Source organism: Chiloscyllium plagiosum, chromosome 17 (assembly GCF_004010195.1).
Source record: "Chiloscyllium plagiosum isolate BGI_BamShark_2017 chromosome 17, ASM401019v2, whole genome shotgun sequence".
NCBI classification, from domain to species: Eukaryota; Metazoa; Chordata; class Chondrichthyes; order Orectolobiformes; family Hemiscylliidae; genus Chiloscyllium; species Chiloscyllium plagiosum.
This window is the reverse complement of record NC_057726.1, coordinates 62,553,060-62,574,062: the sequence shown is the minus strand read 5'-3', so window position 1 is coordinate 62,574,062 and position 21,003 is coordinate 62,553,060. Positions and strand designations below refer to the sequence as shown.

General features: G+C 39.4%; 1 protein-coding gene across 1 annotated transcript in view; it reads right to left on the bottom strand.

Annotated features, from left to right (window-relative positions):
• LOC122558634 (anillin-like) overlaps positions 1-21,003 on the bottom strand; it is a 62,966-nt gene that overhangs the window by 12,917 nt on the left and 29,046 nt on the right. The window contains exons 12-20 of the mRNA XM_043707432.1: positions 17,627-17,769; positions 9,727-9,868; positions 8,869-9,004; positions 7,802-7,984; positions 4,914-5,040; positions 4,022-4,070; positions 3,877-3,930; positions 1,179-1,214; positions 893-914 (exon numbers count right to left, since the gene is read on the bottom strand). Of these exons, the coding sequence (XP_043563367.1) occupies positions 893-914; positions 1,179-1,214; positions 3,877-3,930; positions 4,022-4,070; positions 4,914-5,040; positions 7,802-7,984; positions 8,869-9,004; positions 9,727-9,868; positions 17,627-17,769 (892 nt within the window). The remainder of the gene's footprint in view (positions 1-892; positions 915-1,178; positions 1,215-3,876; positions 3,931-4,021; positions 4,071-4,913; positions 5,041-7,801; positions 7,985-8,868; positions 9,005-9,726; positions 9,869-17,626; positions 17,770-21,003) is intronic.

The following is a 21,003-nucleotide window of genomic DNA, read 5'->3' as shown; positions in this document are numbered from 1 at the left end:
TTTCAGAGTAGTTCAGGTTTAAATGGACTGACCAAATGTGGAGAAGACAAATTCAATCAAGGCATAAAGGGAATTAGACTTATTTTATAGGAACAAATGTGCAAGGTTATAACAGAAAGCAGAAAAATGGCAGTGAATTATTCACAAGTTGAGAACTGCCCCTTTCATGTGCGTGCTAAGTTTGGATTTGAATAGATATGTATTCTAAGTTTGTGAGAAGATTTGTAGCTCGGATGCTCGTTGTTGTGGTTGTGTTCCCCGAGCTGGGAATTTGTATTGCAGACGTTTCGCCCCCTATCTAGGTGACATCCTCGGTGCTTGGGAGCCTCCTGTGAAGCGCTTCTGTGATCTTTCCTACGGCATTTATAGTGATTTGTACCTGCCGCTTCCGGTTGTCGGTTCCAGCTGTCCGCTGCAGTGGTCGGTATATTGGGTCCAGATCAATGTGCTTATTGATTGAATCTGGTATGTGCTTATCAGATTCAATCAATAAGCACATTGATCTGGACCCAATATACCGACCACTGCAACGGACAGCTGGAACTGACAACCGGAAGCAGCAGATTCAAACCACTACAACTGCCGGAGGAAAGATCACAGAAGCGCTTCACAGGAGGCTCCCAAGCACTGAGGATGTCACCAAGACAGGGGACGAAACGTCTACAACACAAATTCCCAGCTTGGCGAACAGAACCACAACAGATAAGTATTCTTGTGTGCAAACCTTACTTGACAATTATGGTGCCTCTAGAAAGATAACAGCTGTTGTGCAAGAAGTAGCACAAAAGCCACATTCAGCATCTCGTAGTACACTATAAATCATATGCTTGACATTTTTCTTTAAAAAGGGTTCTTGATAAAAAATTGAAAAAGGATGTTTGTATTAACTCACCAGGCGACTGTAGGCTTGATTTCTGAAAAGGGGGGATAAAAAAGAACAAATGATCTATTTTCTTCTCGTATATCCTAAAAACAAAATCTCAATTAGATTCCTGTGCAATCACTCACAAAGCTCCTTTCAATGCATATCATGACATCTCAACCCAATTTAAATATGGCTCTTAAATCAACTGCGAGATTGCTAAACTGGTCTAGGAGCTATTTGACCAAGTACAATTAATAGTGGTAACCTAATATTTGCAGCATTTCAGACCATCGCTTAAAAAGAAAACACTTACAGTAATGGAGTTCAGCAGTTTCTTTGGAGTTATGACCTGTGCAGTAGTACAAAAGTAAGATTAATCCTTCATTGCTTTTAACATACAGATCATTAGCAAGAATAAAAGAAAGTAGGACGCAGGACAAGAGAAATTTGATATCACTGCAGCCGCGTATTTTCATTAAAGTATTGCTTTATAGCACAGTTAAAATTTGGATAACTTTCCACCATTCGACGCAGTTGAATTATCCAAAGCAATAAGCCAATGCTTGCTCGTGCTCTCACATGCGCCACACACATACACACAATGCATTATTTACTTTTTTATTGTTGTATTAAAAAAGTTAAATTTTATAACTATATTTTTTATTTATTCCCCATTAATGGGGAATAAGTGGATTGTGGTAAAATCCCATACACTGGGTTTGTCTTGTTGTGATGGTGTGGGCAAAGTAGTAGACTTTGGCATCTGACTAAAGAATTGCATTGTTGGTATGAGAACAAAGGCAGAATGGGAAGATAGTTTGCAATTTGAGAAGATTTGTAGTTCAGGTTGTAAGCTTGCTCACTGAGCTGGTAGACTGGTTCTCAAGACATTTTGTTGCCTAGCATGGTGACATCAGTGAGCCTCCAGTGAAGCACTGGTGTTGTGTCCCACTTTCTATTCATGAGTCTTTTAAGGTGGGCGATATCATTTCTGGTTCTTTTTCTCAGAGGCTGGTAAATGGGGTACAAGTCGACGTGTTTATTGATAGAGCTCTGGTTAGAATGCCAGGCCTCCGAGCACGTCTGTTTAGCCTGTCCTAGGAAGGATGTGTTGTCCCATTCAAAGTGGTGTCCTTCATCTGTACGAAAGGATTCTAGTGGTAGCTGGTCATGTCTTTTGGTGATAGTTTCCTGCCTGTCTGATGTAGTGTTTGTTACAGTCCTTGCATGGCATTTTGTAAATGACATCTATTTTGCTGGTTGTTGGTAGAGTCCTTTAGGTTCATCAGTAGCTGTTTCGATGTTGGTAGGTTTGTGAGCTACCTTGATGCCATCTGGTTGTCATCTCAGATGTCTTTGATGTATGGTAACGTAGCTAGAGTCTCTGGCCACCCACGTGATCATCAATAATCAGGATTCTTAGAAGCACATATGCAATGACTAAGAACAAACAGCCCTGCCCACGATCCAACCCAAGCTTTGGGTCCACTATGTGGATGATACTTTTATCATGAAATGGAACAAAAAAAGAGGAAACCTACATTATCACTAACACCCTTACTGGCACAAGTTTCACTAAAGAGGAAGAGAACAGACTCCCCTTCCTAGATGGGACAGTGGAATGGAATAGTCATTGGAGAACTGCAGACCAGCATCTACAGGAAAGCAACGCAGACCAGATACTTAACTACAGGAGCAACCATCCGAACACCCACAAACAGACCTCATCAGGACATAATTTAAAACAGGCCTCACACAGGAACTAAGAGCAGAAGGAAAATGCCTATGCAGCATATTAAAGAACAACTGGTAACCAATGAATATAGTCCGCTGATTCTTAAACAACAAACCAAGCAAGATGACAATATGCCCAGAGACTCTAGCCACATTATCATATGTCAAAGACATTGGCGATGACTACCAGACTACTCTAACCTAAAAGGACCCTATACCAACAGCTAGAAAAACTATTTACAAAATACCCTGCAAGGACAGCAACAAACACTACATTGGACAGATGGGGCAGGAAGCTAGCCATCAGGATACACGAGCCATGAAAAGCTCTTGGTGTTAGGGGCATGACAGCATGGTATTGGCTGGAGAGGATTGGCTGACTGGCAGAAAGTAGGTGGGAAAAGGGGTCTTTCAGGATAGCAGCCAGTGACTAGTGGGGTTCCGTAGGGGTCAGCATTAGGACTATAGTTACTAATTGTGTAATACATTAACCATCTGCACAAAGGAATCAAGGGCATTGTTGGCAAGGTTTTTTAAGTTGATGGTAGTTTCCTTCCTGAAAAAAGGATAATGAAGTAGATTCTCCCAATGATTGACAATAGTTTCATGGTCATTAGTTTTCTCATTGCAGAACTTTATTGAGCAAGTTTTGGAGAAGATTTGTAGTTCAGGTTGAGGTTCTGGATGTAGGTTTGCTCGCTGAGCTGGAAGGTTCATTTTTTGAATTCAACTATTTGATTTGAACAGGTCCCCACAATGTTACCTGGATCTCTGGATTAATATTCTAGCTATAAATACCACTGGGCCATCACACTTTATTGAGCAAGTTTTGGAGAAGATTTGTAGTTCAGGTTGAGGTTCTGGATGTAGGTTTGCTCGCTGAGCTGGAAGGTTCATTTTTTGAATTCAACTATTTGATTTGAACACAGGTCCCCACAATGTTACCTGGATCTCTGGATTAATATTCTAGCTATAAATACCACTGGGCAATCACTTCCCCTGATGACAGACGACACAAAGATAGGTGGAGGAACAGGAAATGTGGAGACAAAATTTACAGAAGGATGTGGACAGGCCAGCAAAGAAGTGACCGATGATATACTAGAGTTTAGTGATTATAACATTCACCTTTCAACCTCAAGACTTAAATAGCAAATCCAATAGCGATTGTCAAATAGAAATTAAAGCATAAAGTATTGTGGAAGAAAAATCAAATCAACTGCACACGCAAGTTAGCAGATCAGATTACATGCTTTAAAAGCACATTACCAAATCACCTTAGATCTTGACACTCTCCGCTTCTCAGAGGTGGCTACATTTGCTGTCTGAGCCTGCAAGAACAAAACAAAATTAAACAGTCTGCAATTGTGAAAAGGGAATAGTTTAAAAACAAAACATGAAAGAAGTTGAAGATTAACTTACCAGGCTGTATACTTCCACATCAATTTCAAATTTGTAATGAATATCACGCCTAGAGATTGCAAGATCAAGATCAGTTATATTTTTTATGATTTAGGTTATTTTATTTTGTCTAGCGTACTACTGTGGTTTTAAGGCAAACAGTATCATACAAGGAATCTTTGGCATTTATTTCACTTCCTCTTGACAGGTAAAGCAGGATATTAAACACGAATGGATTCTGGACTTTATACCAGAGAGATTATAAAAAAAGGAAACAACTTCAAGTTGTAGAGGACATTAGATATGTCATAGTTGGCATACTATGCCTAGTGCTGTTCACCCTACTGTTGGAAACATACTAAAGTTCTGGAAAGGATACAGCAAAACTGTTAAACAAAAATAAAATCTAACAAGCTATATTTGTGATGCGCTGAAAATATGTAGCAGCCCTACCTCCCATAGCTTCAGGAAAGAACTAAAAAAAGCTTAAGATTTTAATGGTGAATAAATATTTACTTTCATAGATCAGTCTGTTACAGTCAGGATATATTCATTAGAAAGATAGCAGGATGTCAAAAGAAGTTGGGAACTGCAGAAGATCTTTATGATAATTTGTTTTCTAGATGTTGCAATTTAGACAGAAACTTAAAATTATCCTTTAGGCAGAGACTTAAAAAATTAGGGTTCAGAGAGCTCCAGTTAAAAAGTGACATGACAGCTTTGATGGGTCGAACACCTGCTCCCTGTGCAGAAATTGCATCAAACCACGCAGTTCTGATATCTAGGTTGGAAAATGACTTTATTAGATGGCTGCATCATTTATTTAATAGTTTAACAAATGCAATTAGTTGATATTTTCCTAAATTTTGAAATTATTTCCAGAAACAGTAGTCCATAAGAGATGATAACTCACAGTGTGATGGTGGTTGGGAAAGTAATGGTATCACCATGTTGAGCATCTTCTGCTGTTGCTAGTGGAGTCGTCACAATGTTATGTGGACCATATCGGATCATCAGTAAGAAATAGTGACTTGGTTTTCCTGAAGAGAAAGAAAATTCAAGTGAAGGTAAAAGATAATTGACACAAAGTTCCTGATATTTTCAGCTGTGCACCCAACTGTATGGAACATTCCAGCACAATTAATCATTTTTGAAGTAGTTGTTTACATTCCAGATATTATTTGAATGAAAACGTCCCTTCTTGCATTTTTTTCTAGTACTTAAATTGAAGGACACCAATGTTTGGCAATGAAGGTTTTCCCAGAGTTCAGTTATAGCATATCAATCTCTCTCATACAGATATAGAGTATGACTGAACTCAGCTTCAATCCAAAGAGTACACCTTACCGCAGCATCCAGTGTCTGTAGGAGATTGTCAACTAGTATTTCATTACAGGAAGTTTATTTTGTGGTTGATCATAACCTTGGTCTTAATGCTTAAAATCTAACCCACCATTCTCCAGTTAAAAAATATATTTTATCTAGTATATAATTAGCCAAATCTTTAAATGCTGTCTTATTTCAAGAAAAAGTATTTTGCCTGCTTTGCAGAAGTGAGAGCAAATGTTAACCTAATATAAGATGTCTTTTCCTGGCTGGAACTGAAAGTCTTAATCGTGTATCAGTTCGTATCAACCCTAACTTTAGCTGCTTTGATCTTAATGCTGTAAAACAAACTTAGATTTTTTTCAAATCTTAAACAGTGGGCTCTGACCATCTCGATTTCATTAACTTGATATTTGCTGCCAGCAGAACATTAATGCACTAAACCAAGTACACTAGCATTTATTTCAATCAGGTAACATCTTACAAATGTTAGTGTTTTGACCTCACCAGCTTGAGGAATTATTTCAATTCCTGCACTAAGAATAGTTAACATTACACCAGCATCTACTACAAACTTAGAAACAAAAACATTGATGTAGGCCATCATAAGTTACTGCCCCGTGACAAATCAATAAATACAACAATATTTGATGTTTATGGAAGAAATGCACATAATGAGATTTAAGCGTTGGTCTGGGGCCCAGTCTATTAAACTGTCCTTTTAAAATGGTTGTTATCAAGTTACTTTGGGTAATGACAGCCTAGAATGGGTGCTATGAATTTCTTTTTTAAAATAAATTAGTGTCTAAAATGATATTATAACATCAGTTTATAAAAATAAACTGGTCGTAAATAGCTAGCATAAACTTCAAAAGGGGTGAACATGGTTGACTAAATCTCAGGTTTCTTCCAAGACAGACAGGCATAGAAGATGGGGAAAATGCAGAGCTCACAGTGTACGTAACTTTAGGATATTGAAGCTTCAGATCAGGTATAAATATTCACTGAGGTACAATGTGGGAAAAGATAGTAGATCCCCACCACAACTAAACAAGATGTCAAAGTGTTTAAAATTAGAAGGGATTAGGACATTGCTTCTATCTCATCCCTCAATCAAAAAGAGGAGCCACCGAATGAAGGAAGGGTCTACAATGAGGAGCCATTGGTACAAAATTGAAATCAGCTTTTGTGGTTGAGGCATAAACAGTGAATATCGGCTGGAGAAGTGGAGGTAGGAATGGCATGAAGCAAAGAGAATAAAAGGATAGTATGGGGTAGAGTAAATATTGTTAGATCATCTTGTTCACATGGAGAGCAAGGAAGAGTTGCAGTTACGACTATTTTTTGTGCATTACAATTGCAGTCTATTTTTAAAAGTGATTAACTTCTGCTTGTTGAAATATATTCAATGGCTTTAGGATGTTTGGTTTATATTTTTCTTAATACAAGCAAAAATTTAAAGGTATGAGTCACACTATTGACTGCACAATTCACTCAGTTTAGAGATATGGGAAAGTAGTTCTGAAAGTTCATTTTTGCGTTTTTGTAATGCCGTGTGCCTTTTCTTGTTTAATTTTTATTTCACTTGAATTTTAATCGGTGATTAGAACTGTGCTGTTACAGGTCATGATGATTCTGACAGCTTGGATGTAGCGGGAAAATACAAGTTTTAGAAACAGCACACTTGAGTTAGCCAATTAACAAAACAGAAATTACTTTGCAAAAGGATGGGCATTCCATGGGTTTAAGGAAAAGGAAAATGTTTTGCGTTTAAGCTTGAGATAACATTTGCTCTAGCTTTTCTAATAATCAGTGTTTCCATTTTTGATTGCATTTTTTGGATCACTCATTTACTGGAGCTACAGTCAATAGTTTAAAAGTTGAGACAAATGTTGAAGATTACAAACATTATACCTCCATTGGTGCGGACTTTTCCACACAAACGCTGCTGCAAGTGTTATATACAAAATACACCCAACTTTGTTCGTTTCTGGTTACATGTAGAACTTGGTTCAGTTTAGAGCTTAACTCTAACGACTGAGAGGACACTGCTGTTAAAGGGCAGTAGTTTGATGATTGTAGCAATATCTATTGTTTTCAAACTAGGGTGTTTTACCTCTGGGGACAAAGCTGGATTACAAAGGCAAATTTAATCTCACACAACATTTGATCTATACAGTAAATCGAGAATAGTCAACAAACTACGATTGTTTATTCACGGATTTTATTATACAAATTGCCGTCATCTTCAAGCACTGACAAAACAGCAAAACTGTTGTCCACCTAGGAAGTTCTGCATCATTGGTTATAGATCCTAGAGCCCCATCTCTGACGATGCACAACAAATACTTGAACAGGGGAGATCTGTGCCACAACCATGCTCTTGAGCAGCAAAACATCTTTGCTTCATACAGAACCAATTGCCAGTACAGTAAACAAAGACACTAATAATTTGCCCACCTTGAGCTTCCCCACCTTGATTATGTAGGGCTGAACATACAAATTCAGCTTTCAAAGGAAGGCGGAGCTCAGAGATGGAGATGGCGCCTCGACATGGCTCAAGCTCTTTCGTCGACTTTGTTGGCTTGCCCGGGGATCCAGCATTGCCCTCTACTTTCAGAGTGTTGAGTTCAGTCAGCAAAGCAGTACGCTTCTCAGCTTTAAAAATAGAAAAAGGACAAAAATATTTATTGACGGTGCAATACCATGTGAATTTCCACTTAAATGACATTGTATTAATTTCATCTATCATTACAAGTTTAGCCAATTTACATCATTAACAGCAATTTTCATATAACACCTCTAAGTGTAAAATTACTCAAAGTGCTTTATAGGATCATTTTCAAATAAAATTGGTCATGACTGTCAGGTGAATTTTGGAGAGAAACCTGGTCAAGAGAAACCCATTGTTAGAAGTGTGAATCCCCTGCTTCCTGCAAGGGTTCCATTCCAGTTTCTCTGTTCTTATGATGCTACCTTCCATTGGAATGCCTCAGATATCCTCTTTTTCCTCAACTGAGGATTCTCCCACATCATGGTTGACACATGGTTGATTGAAAACAATAGGTGTTGGTACAAACTAGGGTCCTTTACCCCTGGAGACAAAGCTGGATTACAAAGGCAAGTTTCAGATAACACAACATTTGACCTGGAGAGTAATCGAGAATAGTAGACGAGCTAACAGCACTGTGGGCTGATCTGCACTATTGACTGCAGAATTTCACTATCACTTTGTCAAGACAATTAGGGACAGGCAACAAACGGTGGCCTTGTCGGCAACACCCATAGTTAATGTGGTGTAAATTGGTAGCATGGACATTGTTTTTTGAATTGATTACCTCAGTCACCAAACAAAAAAGGTTTGCATCAAAATAGGAGTGATTGACTCAATTTCAGTCACGATCAGGTAGAAGCTTATTATTGCAGGTCATTAAAACATCAAGTCATTCCACCATTGGTTAGTTCCAAACTATGGAGAGTGTAACCCTCCTATAATCACACTTCTGCTAGTGTTGGTTTCCCACTATTCCCTTATTACTCACAAGCAATAAGTAGGTGACGCTCTGCTTCTGCTTCCTCTCGTGAGCCTTTGCCATGCTCTTCATCTGTACAGCAATTTAGTGCCTGGCTGGCCTGATGCATGATGCTATTCAATTTGATAACCTCATCATTAAGTATCTGGAAGATTAAAAGTATAATTTTGCATCTGCTTTTTTTGTGCAAATAGTTTCATACTATAACTGCTATTTTTAAAGAACATGCAAGACTTGCACTTTAAATTGGCTTCTAGTAAGTTTTTAAAATGGACAAGGACTGCTTTAGATACCCAAGAACTCTAAACGTGATGCCAATCAGCTCTCCAGCCTCAAAAGGAACAATTTAAACAAAGCAGCTTCATTTCTTTACATAGTGAACTGCTCTGAAGACATTTAAAGCACTTAAAAACTACTTTCACTGTCCAGATTTGTTGTCCTTTCTGTAAGGAATTTGAAATTGTTTTTTCCATTGCTCTCATTACCAGTCTTTGAATCAGATTGAACAACAGGACCAGTAGTCCTGAACCAAAGGTTCCAGTTGCCTCATTGCCCTTTTAATCAAATTATAACAGAAGATGAGCTCAATGTGGCAGTAAAGTCTAATTATTGGTACTCCAACAGGGTGCAGCACAATGTCTCACCATCTAAACGCCTTACTTAGGATAGTGATACTACACAGCAATATTCAAAATGTCAGAAAAAGATTTTCCTGGTTTCCAATATTTTACCTTTGATATTCTTAATTAATGAAGTAAAACTGAAAACATTTGCAATAAAAGTTCATTAAAAAAACTCATCTTTTAAAAATTTTCCTACATTTTACAAAACCTTTGGAAACACAAGTTTTAATAGCTTGCTCCACACCTTTACTTTCTCTTTTGTGGTCACTTGCTGTGCTGCCAACCAAGATCCTTCTACTGATTTTTGCTTATCAGCTTTATCGGCTCCTTCATTTTTCTTTCCTTGCAGCCGAGCACTACGCCGTTGAGTTCGATACAAGTCAATACTGAAGAGAAAAAAGGTTCACTCAGGTTCGGATGGTTTCAGTACTTAGATATATGTACAGAAAGCACATTTATACATGAATTTTAAAATGATAGTAAACAGTAGCTTTGAATAAGGCACCGTGTCTCAGTGACATGATGCCCAAATCACAGAGAGAAATCAAAAGGAAGTGAAGGTTGTGACTAGAATTTTTCAAGTGAGCATGGAAGCTGTGCCAGCTATGGGAAGCTTCCTAACGCAACGCTTCTGCTCAAAAACGACAAGCAAAGTAACTGCAGATGAGGCAGCTTAACCTCAGGCAAGCTGCCAGGGACATCAATAAAACAAACCAATTATTCTATTAAAGCCACGGTCAAACAGCTCCACCATAGTTTAAAAACTAGTTTAAACAGCATCCAAGTAAATTTACAAATGCTGAGGATGCAGCAGTGAATTTTCAAAAAATATGCCAAAGTGCGGCTCAGGAGACTTGCTCAAATTTCTCATTTTAATGTCGTCATTTTTAATATGTATGTCACTAGATTTGAAGGCAACAAGACAGGCTTTGACACTGGAAAGACAGTAGACAGATAATTAGAATTTCAAATAAGGTTCAAATTTCATAGTGTTAAGGCTTTGAAATGAGAAACTTAGCTAAAATATACCAGATGATTTTGGTAATGTTAAAATTAACAGGATGAAATAGAATCTAGTGACAATAAACTGATCAAAACTTCAGGTAAAACTATATACAGACTAGATTTGTTTATTAAAGAGAGAAAGAATATATAATGCCAAGTTGCAGATGCTTTACCGGCCAAAACAAGTCAGCTTTGACAAATTAGTTAAGGTAACAAGCTAAAGGAAAAGCATAAAGGTGCAAATTCAGACAATGGGAGAAAAATAAAAGAATGAAAAAGACAAAAAGGATAGTGGAAGCTGCAGAAACAGGAAAACGTCAAGGCACATTAAGAAGGGGAGTAGAGACAAGTGAACCTTACTTCGGCTGTGGGTACAGTGTTGGAAAGGGTTATAAGAAATAGGATGCATCATTTAGAAAGGAATAAGTTGATTAGGGATAGTCAACATGGTTTTGTGAAAGGTAGGTCATGCCTCAACCATATTGAGTTCTTTGAGAAGGTCAAACAGGTGGATGAAGGTAAAGCAATTGATGTGGCATACATGGATTTCAGTAAGATGTTTGGCAAGGTGCCCCACAGTAGGCTATTGCACAAAAACAAGGCATGGGATTGAGGGCAACTTAGCGGTTTGGATCAGAAGTTGGCCAGCTGAAAGATGACAGAAAGTGGTGGTTGATGGGAAATAGTCATCCTGGAGCTCACTTACTGGTGGTGTACCGCAAGGATGTGTTTTGGGTCCACTACTGTTTGTCATTTTTATAAATGACCTGGATGGGGGGATAGAAGATGGGTTAGTAAATTTGCAGATGACACAAAAGGTTGCTAGAGTTGTGGATAGTGACGAAGGATGTTGCAGATTACAGAGGGACCCAGACAAGCTGCAGAGCTGGGCTGAGAGGTGGCAAATGGGGTTTAATGCAGAAAAGTGTGAGGTGATTCATAGTAGTGTAGATCTCAGTGTCCAGGTACATAGATCACTGAAAGTTGCCACCCAGATTGATAAAGGTTGTTAAGAAGGCATATGATGTGTTAGCTTTTATTGGTAGCGGGATTGAGTTTTGCAACCATGAGGTCATGCTGCAGCTGTACAAAACCCTGCTGTGGCTGCACTAGGAGTATTGTGTACAGTTCTGATCACTGCATTATAGGAAGGATGTAGAAGCTATGGAAAGGGTTCAGAGGAGTTTTACTAGGATGTTGCCTGGCATGGAGGGAAGGTCTTACGAGGAAAGGCTGAGGGACTGGAGGCTGTTTTCGTTAGAGAAAGATGATCGAGAGGTGACTTAATTGAGACACAAGATCAGGGGGTTAGATAAGGTGGACAGTGACAGCCTTTTTCCTCAGATGGCGATGGCTAGCTCGGGGGACATAGCTTTAAACTGAGGGATGGTAGATATAGGACAGATGTCAGAGTTTCTTTACTCAGTAATAGGGGCATAGAACGTGCTGCCTGAAATAGTAGACTCGGCTGCCTTAAGGGCATTTAAATAGTCATTGGATAGGCATATGGACAAGAATGGAATGGTGTAGATTAGATGGGCTTCAGATTGGCCTTCGATGCTGTGTCAACCTGTGAAACCAAAGAGCCTGTACTGCGCTGTGTTGTTCTATCAATCATTTTCTAAATGGAAGTTAAAGGATAACATGTGGCAATATCAAAATGAATATTGGAAATCTTAACTATTTGTATTACTCTTCAGTCAAGGAAGATTATGCACCTGATATTCTAACAAAATTAGAAAGGAATCAAAGGGCTGCAACTCATGAAAGTGAGTGCAAGAAAGAAATCAGAACTCAAATCAAAATAATAGCACTAGAAGACAACAAATACCAAGGCACAATGGTTTTCCACATCAGGTTTTTAAAGTCGTGAGAAAATTGCAAATACTTCAGCTACAGTCTTCAACCATTGGTACAGGAATTACCCCTTTTGATTTACATTTGCAAATTGCCACTTTTTAAGATGAGAGTGAAAACACAGCAAATTACAGACCCTTTAGATGAACATCTGTTGGGAAAAGGTTAGTAAAAACTCAGTTAAAGCAACTTGAATTCAGATACTATTGGACATGGGCTCCTTAAACCTATGGACATTAGCAGGCTCGTAGGGCGTTTTTTCTCAAACTTCCACAGCCGTCAAAACAACTCAGGAATTTCTTTTCCGAGTACTGACTGTTTGGCTGCTAAACATTCCTCCACTTGAACTGGTTTCTGTCCAAATAATTCTTTAGCTGGATCGCAACCTCAAGTCAGCAAAGATCTTAGCAAATATCTCCATGGGGGCTTGCCAGTCATTTTGCCAAAATTTTGATTTCTTGAAAATGTTTGTCTTTAGCACTTTTGTTCAAAAACTTATTTTCTGACCTCTTAAAAGATTACATTGTCAGAGAACAAAAATCAAAAACCCATTATTCCTCTTTAAAATCCAAGCTCTCAAATGATAACACTACATAAGGAGCCTTCAATCCACAATCTCAGTGGATTACATCCAACAAACCTAAATGACTAAGTGAAGCAGTCGTCAGGGGAATGTCTAAGGATGCAATTTGTATGACTTTTGGAAGGTATTTAATTTGTTAAACCTCGGGAAAAATAGAGGACCTCTGATTAAAACCGGTCATTTTTATTTAATCTCAATCTGCCCATAGTTACCTCCCTTCCAAATGCTCTGGCTCTTCACATTAGATGAGAGCTTACGTAGTAGCATTGGTTTCAATTCCCTGGTTTGTATATAGTTAGGAGGTGGTTTGATTTAAATTGATAGATGGGAAAAGAAACCTTTGCTGGTTTGACAGTTCAGGACAGGGCTTCACAAATTTATAAATTTCCCAGTGGAACGGAGTGCTCATAGGCAGCAATGGCTGCCCTGGAGCTTGCAATAAATGCCAATAGCATTTTGCTGACTCAGTCTGGCCTACATGTGACTCCAGATCCATTGCAATGTGGTTGAATCTCAGGTGCCTGCCCAGGCAATTAGGGATGGGCAATGAATGCTGGCCTAGCCAGTGATAGCCTCATCCTGTGAATGAATTTTATAAAGGCATCCTTATTTCTTCATTTTTCCCCCCCCAATGAAGAGTGTAGCCTGATGGAAAAATCTTTGAAGTTCACTTGCTGATGCAAAGAAAAAAAAAAACTGCCTGTGAAATATTAGGCACTTGTTTTCAAAAGTAACAAAAAAAACCACCCCACAACTCTCCAGCCAACAACTAAAAACCCTACCCTTTTGCTCAGGAACTGATTACAAGATATGGTCTTAATAGCAAAACAAAGGCATCCAGAAGTTAGGAAGACTAGTCAGCATGGAAACCAACCAACTAGTCCACACTGACCATGCTGTCGTCAAACTAACTGGTCCCACCTAAACATTTCCTATTCATGTACTTATCCAAATGGCTTTTAAACATTGTAATTGTACCTGCAGCCACTATTTCCCCTGGGAGTTCATTCTACACTAACCACCCTATGTGAAAAGGTTGCTCCTCATGCCCTTTCTAAAAATCTTCTTCCTTTCACAAAATATACCCAATTTTGAACTTCCTTACCATAGAAAAAAAAAAGACGTTTGCTACTCACCTTATCTAAGCCCTTATGATTTTATAAACCTGTCAAGCTCAACCCTCAAATCACTTACACGCCAGTGAAAGAAGTTCCAGCCTATTTTTATAACTCAAACCCTCCATCCCCAGCAAATTCCTGATACAGTTTCAACCCTCTACAGTTTAATATCCTTCCCATAACCAGGCCACCAGAAATGCACACAGTACTTCAGAAGAGACCTCACCAATATTTTGTACAACAACATGACATCCAAACTCCGATACTCAAAAGGATTGAGCAATGAAGGCAAACATGCTAAACGCCGTACGCACCCGGTGTCGCAAATTTCAAGGAATTATGTACCTGAACCCATAGGTCACTGTTCTATAACATGACCCAGGCCCTACCATTAATTGTACAAGTCCTGCCCTGGTTTGTTTTCCCAAAATGTAAAACCTTGCATTAATCTAAATTAAACTCCACCTGTAGCGCCTTAGTCTGTCAGCCCAATGATAAAGACCTCTTTGTAATCTCAGATGAACTTCTTCACTGTTCACATTACTGTCAATGTTTGTGAAAAGATTTTTAGCTCGGGTGCTCGTTGTTGTGGTTCTGTTCGCCAAGTTGGGAATGTGTGTTGCAGACGTTTAGGCCCCTGTCTAGGTGACATCCTCAGTGCTTGGGAGCCTCCTGTGAAACGCTTCTGTGATGTTTCCTCCGGCATTTATAGTGATTTGTACCTGCCGCTTCCGGTTGTCGGTTCCAGCTGTCCGCTGCAGTGGCCGGTATATTGGGTCCAGGTCGATGTGCTTATTGATTGAATCTGTGGATGAGTGCCATGCCTCTAGGAATTCCCTGGCTGTTCCCTGTTTGGCTTGTCCTATAATAGTAGTGTTGTCCCAGTCGAATTCATGTTACTTGTCATCTGCGTGTTTGGCTACTATGGATAGCTGGTCGTGTCGTTTCGTGGGTAGTTGGTGTTCATGGATGCGGATCGTTAGCCGTCTTCCTGTTTGTCCTATGTAGTGTTTCATGCAGGTATGTGGATGACACCTTTTGTAATCATTAAAAACACAGAAATAGAGAACACACACCGGATCATCAACGCCACACTCGCAGGAATCCGATTCACTAGAGAGAAAGAAAAGGACAACCAACTCCCATTCCTAGATGTGATGGTATAGAGAACACCTAATGGAGAATTCACCACATAGGTATACAGGAAAGCCTCACACACAGACCAAGTCCTGAACTAGGAAAACAACCACCCCAACACACACAAAAAAGAAGTTGCATCAAGTTTGATGCCATCCACAAGCTTACTAACCATACCTTCTACATTCTCACCCTAAGCCTTTCGGGTGTAGGTATATATTTCCTTAAAAGGAGTCATAGATAGACAGGGTAATGAAGGTGGCATTTGGTATGCTTGCTTTTATTGGTTAGTGCATTAATAAGAGTTGGGATGTTGCAGTTGTACAGGACATTGGTTAGGTCACTTTTGGAATATGGTGTTCAATTCTGGTCTCCCTGCTATAGGAGAGCTATTGTTAAACTTGAAAGGGTTCAGAAAAGCTTTACAATGGTGTTGCCAGGGTTGGGGGGGTTGGGAGGTTGGAAGGGAGAAGTTGATATAGTCTAGGGCCATTTTCCCTAGATCTTTGGACGTCGAGGGGTGACCATATAAAGGTTTATAAAATCATGAGGGGAATGGATAGGATCAATAGCTAAGGTCTTTTTCCCCATGGTAGTGGTGGGGGGGTGCAGGAAAAAAAAAGTTCAAAACTAGGGTGCATAGGTTTAAAAGGTGAGAGTGGCAAGATTTAAAAGGCACCTAAGTGGCAACCTTTTCATGCAGAGGGTGATGTATGCATGGAATGAGCTGTCAGAGAAAGTGGAGGAGGCTGGTACAATTATAACATTTAAAAGACATCTGGATGGATGTATGAACAGAAAGGGTTGAGAGTGTGATATGAGCCAAATACTGGCTAATGGGACTGAATAATTTAGAATATCGGGTCAGCATGGACAAGTTGGACCAAAGGATCTGTTTTTGTGCTGTACAACTCTATGACTCTATATAGAAATGACACACAAATCCCAGTGGAACACCACTATTACATATATGTAATCCGACAAAAAAAAACCTGCGACCATTCTCTTCTACTATACAGCTAATTTTGCATCCAAATGGAAAGTTCATCCGAATCCCATGTGATCTACCTAGTAAATTAGAGCTGATTAGTAAATTAGTCTCCCATGTGGAACCTTATCACAAACCTTGACTAAAATCCAAGTAAACAATGCCTACTGACCTGCGCTCAATATTTTTGGTTACTTCAAAAAAGTTTGACAATTTTTCTTGCATTCCTTGCCTCTGCAAATACATGTAATTCCTACTTTTCAGAATCCCCAAAAACATTGGTGTCAGACTCACCTTACATCTCTTCTTAAAGGCACAACATGAGCCACCCTCAGGTCCTCCTGCACCTCACCCATGGTTAAAGATGTTACAAGTACTTCTGCTAGGGACCCCACAATTTCCTCCCTAACTTCCTACAACATCCTGAGATACACTTGATTGGGTCCTGGAGATTTAGCCACCTGTTAGTGAAATTGCCAGCACTTCATCTTCTGTAATGTGAACGGTTTTCAAAACATCAATGTTTATTTCCCCAGAGTTGTCTCGCCTCCATTTCTTTCTCCGCCGTAAAAACTGATGTAAAATATTCATTTAACATCTCCCATCTCCAGAGGCTCAACACAAAGCTGGCCCTCATTGACCTTTAAAGGGGCCCTACTCTGCCTCTAGTGGCTCTCTAACTCAATTATTTGCAGAATCTCTTTGGATCAACTTTAATTTTATCTGCCAAGGCGCTCCCCTATCCCCACTTGGCCTTTCTGATTTCCCTCTTAAGAATGCCACTATACTCTTTATACTCTTCAAGAGATCCATTTTATTCTTGACTAGAACCTCAATATCTTTATTCATCCATTGTTTCCTAATCTTACCAGCCTTACCTTTCACTAACAGGAACATAAGGCCTCTTTCCACAGTGGATGATAGGATTCTAAAATCACCCTCAAAAATATACTGACTCCAATAATTAAATCCAAGTGATAGAATGTTTGCTCAAGGATTTCACATGATGTGGAACTACAGTGGGTAGATGGAGTTGAGATACAGATTCTGGATCAGTGGTGCTGGAAGAGCACAGCAATTCAGGCAGCATCCGAGGAGCTTCGAAATCGACGTTTCGGGCAAAAGTCCTTCATCAGGAATAGTTGAGATACAGTCAGCCCGAATGCAAAAGGGTGGCAGAACAGGCTCAGGGGCCTAATCCTGTTCTTATGCACAACCAATGACTTTGAAAAGAAGCAACCAAAGTCCAAAATGAGTTTTAAAAAGGAACCTAAATCAGTCTTTTAAAACTTGACCAAACAGGTACCAACCTAGGTCAAGAGATTTCTTGCATGATTCCTTTTTGAAAACAGGAACCATTACAAAAAAAATGATTAAACATTTTAAGGGCTCAACCGTTGAAATTGCTGTTCATCAGGATACATCAATAATCAAGTGTTCATAGGGATAAAGTTACCTGTATAATGGTGCATTTTCCACTGCTCGTAGAAGATTTCCAGCTGGATCTTGGTCCTGCCCAGGAGTATTAAGTTTGAGTGACGAATAGAGTGAGCAGCAGGATTCAGTCAGACCATTATTTAGTGATGCAACTACTGCAGCCTACCAGATACAAGAAAAAAAAGCTCAAGACATGTTCCAAGAGAGTATCCCAACTTATTGGGCATTGTCAAAGGCATATTAAAATGATTATGTAAAACCAATAACTATTGAATTTACAGACTCAACTAACAGGATCAATGGCCAAGTCAATGAATATACTTACTACAAGCAGCCTGACAGCTCATCACTAAGGCTAAAATTTTTACAAATGGTTGAACTATAGTAGACCTCTCTGCCCAGGGTGAAATGATTTTTTTTTAAAATAAAAAAAAACAAGCTTACTGATTTTTAAAAAAACTGACTAATCGACTTTACATTAATAATCCAGTTCAATAGGCGACTGCTCCTTGCTCACTCAAGCTTTATTTTAATAAAAAGTGGACACTGTCAAGCAGTAATGCTGTGTTCCCCTTACCCATTGTTTAAAAATGTGAAAGACACTTCCCCATTCCTATTTTATTTGTTGTTGACTGTTTCCTAGAGTTCAGTTTCCTTTTCAAAATTAAGATTACCAGAAAGTAAGCTATTTCTGAACTTTTAAAAGCTCATCTCAGATAGATAACATTTATGGCTTGGGCTTAAGATTTTTAACACATTGCTCATTAAGTTTAATAATTTTTGGTTACCTATGTTAATGACATGGCTCAGGGTCAGAAAGTGGAGGTTGAAGAGAGAGATGTAATGAGTTTCATGAAACCCCTATTCCCAAACCCCTCTTATTAGGAAGATGGTTGGAGCAAATATTTGTCAAGAATTAAGAAATAAAATGCAAATGTCATTACTAAAGATGGTTTATACAGGCACAGAAAGCTAAAACCAACTCCACTTGAAGCATGATCTGGATTGACAGTTTTTAGGAAGCAGTGATCATAATAGCATTGCAGTGTAAATTCAATTTGAGAGGGAGAAGATCGAATCAGATGCAAGGTATTACAGCTGAATAAAGGCAACTATGGAGGCATGAGGGAAGAACTGAGTTGAATTGACTGGGAGAGGAGCCTTGCAAGAAAACCAACAGAACAGCAATGGTAGGGGTTTCTGGGAGTAATTCAGAGATTCATTCTGAGAGAAAAGCAGCATGGAACAGGAAGGATGAGGCAACCATGGCTGACAAGGGAAGTCAGGGATAGCATAAAAGCAAAGAGAAAGCATAATTTGGGGAAGGGCAGTAGGAAATCAGGATTGGGAAGCTTACAAAGACCAGAGGTTAAAAGAAATAAGGATGGAGAAGATTAAATATGAGGATGAGGATAAGCTAGCCAATAATATAAAAGGAAGACTGTGAGCTTGTTTAGATGTATCAAAGGCAAAAGTGGACATTGGACACTGGAAAATGGAATTTGAAGGGAGATAGCTGAAGAGATAGCGGAGGCGTTAGAGGTGATCTTTCAGGAATTGCTAGAATCAGGGAGGGTCCCCGAGGACTGGAAAAACGCTAATGTGCTTCCCATGTTTAAAAAGGGAGTAAGGCAAAAGGCAAAATTACAGACCTTTTGGCTAACCTCTGTTGTGGGCAAGAAGATCCTTGAATCTATGGAGGAGATTTCTGAATACTTGGAAATATGTGGTAAAATAGGACAAAGTCAGCATGGTTTCATCAAGGAGAGGTCACGTCTGACAAATCTGCTTGAATTCTTTGAGAAAGTAATGAGCAGAGAGCCAGGAGAACCATTGGACGTTATCGACCTGGACTTTAAAGGCAGCCTTTGACAGGTTGTCGCACAGAAAACTACTGAGTAAGGCAAGGGCTTATGGTATCAGAGGCAAGGTGCTAGCATGAATAGAAGCTTGGCTGTCTGGTAGAAAGCAGAAGGTGGGGATAAATGGGTCCTTCTCAGGATGGCAGCTGGTGACAAGTGGTCCACAAGTCTCTGTATTGGGACCACAACTTTCCACTTTATACATTAACAATCTAGATGAAGGAACGGAGGGCATTCTGACTAAGTTTGCAGATGATACAAAGATACATAGAAGGTAGCATTGAGGCAGAGAGGCTGCAGAAGGATTGGACAGATTAGGAGTGGGGGCAAAGAAGTAGCAGATGGAGTACAATGTGGGAAAGTATGAGGTTATGCATTTTGATAAGAAGAGAGGCATGGACTAGTTTCTAAATGGGAAGAAACTTCATAAGTCTGAAGTGCAAAGAGGCTTGCGAGTTCCAGTCCAGGATTCTCTCAAGAGAAACTTGCAGGTTCAGTCAGTAGTTAGGAAGGCAAATGCAATTATGGCATTTATTTTGAGGGGACATGAATACAAAAGCAGGGATGCACTTTGAGGTTCCAAGACTCTGGTCAGACCACATTTGGAGCATTGTGCGCAGTACTGGGCCCCATACCTCAGGAAGGATATATTGGCCCTTGAGCAGGTTCACAAGAATGGTTCCAGGAATTAAAAGCTTAACACATGAGGAACGTTTTAAGGATGTTAGGTCTGCACTCAATTGAGCCTAGGAGACGGCAGCAAGGGGGTCTAATTGAAACATACAGAATACTGAATGGCCTGGATGGAATAGGTGTGGGGAAAAGGCTTTCATTGGTAGGAAAGATTAGGATCAGGGAGCATAGCCTTAGAATAAAGGGAAAACTTTAAGAACATTGATAAAGGATAAACCTCTTCAGCCAGAGTGGTGAACCTATGGAATTGATTGTGGAGGCCAGGTCATGGAGTGTACTTAAGACTGAGATAGATAGGATGTTGGTTAGCAAAATTAAAGCACATAGAATAGGAAATAATGTGCTGTCATAGATTAAAGGATTAGCTAACAGTCAGAGAACAGATGGGCATGAACGGGTCAGTCTTGCATTGGCAGGCTGGGATGAGTGATGTACCACAAGGATCGGTATTTGGATCCCAGCTGTTCAAATGGGTGAACCAGAGCTAATTCACCAAAGTTTATTTTAACCAGCACCTTAAACTGGCGCTCTTGATAAACTGGCAAAAAAAAAATTGTTCATCAAATACCAGAAGTTTACCATATTATCGCAATCTCCATGATGTCTGAGTAGCCAGCTGAGGGTGTGGATGAGAAGATGAAGTTTATTTACAAAGTTGCATCAAGTGGTTTATGCTGTAAATAAAGTATAACAGTGGTGTGTATACCCCCTGCACTGCGTTTCTATTACTGCACTTTTACATTGAACATATGGATCTGTCAATCAACTGGAATATTTGATCAACCAACACGCCCCAGGTCCCACATGTGCCAGTTAATAAAAACCATTATCTGTACTTCAA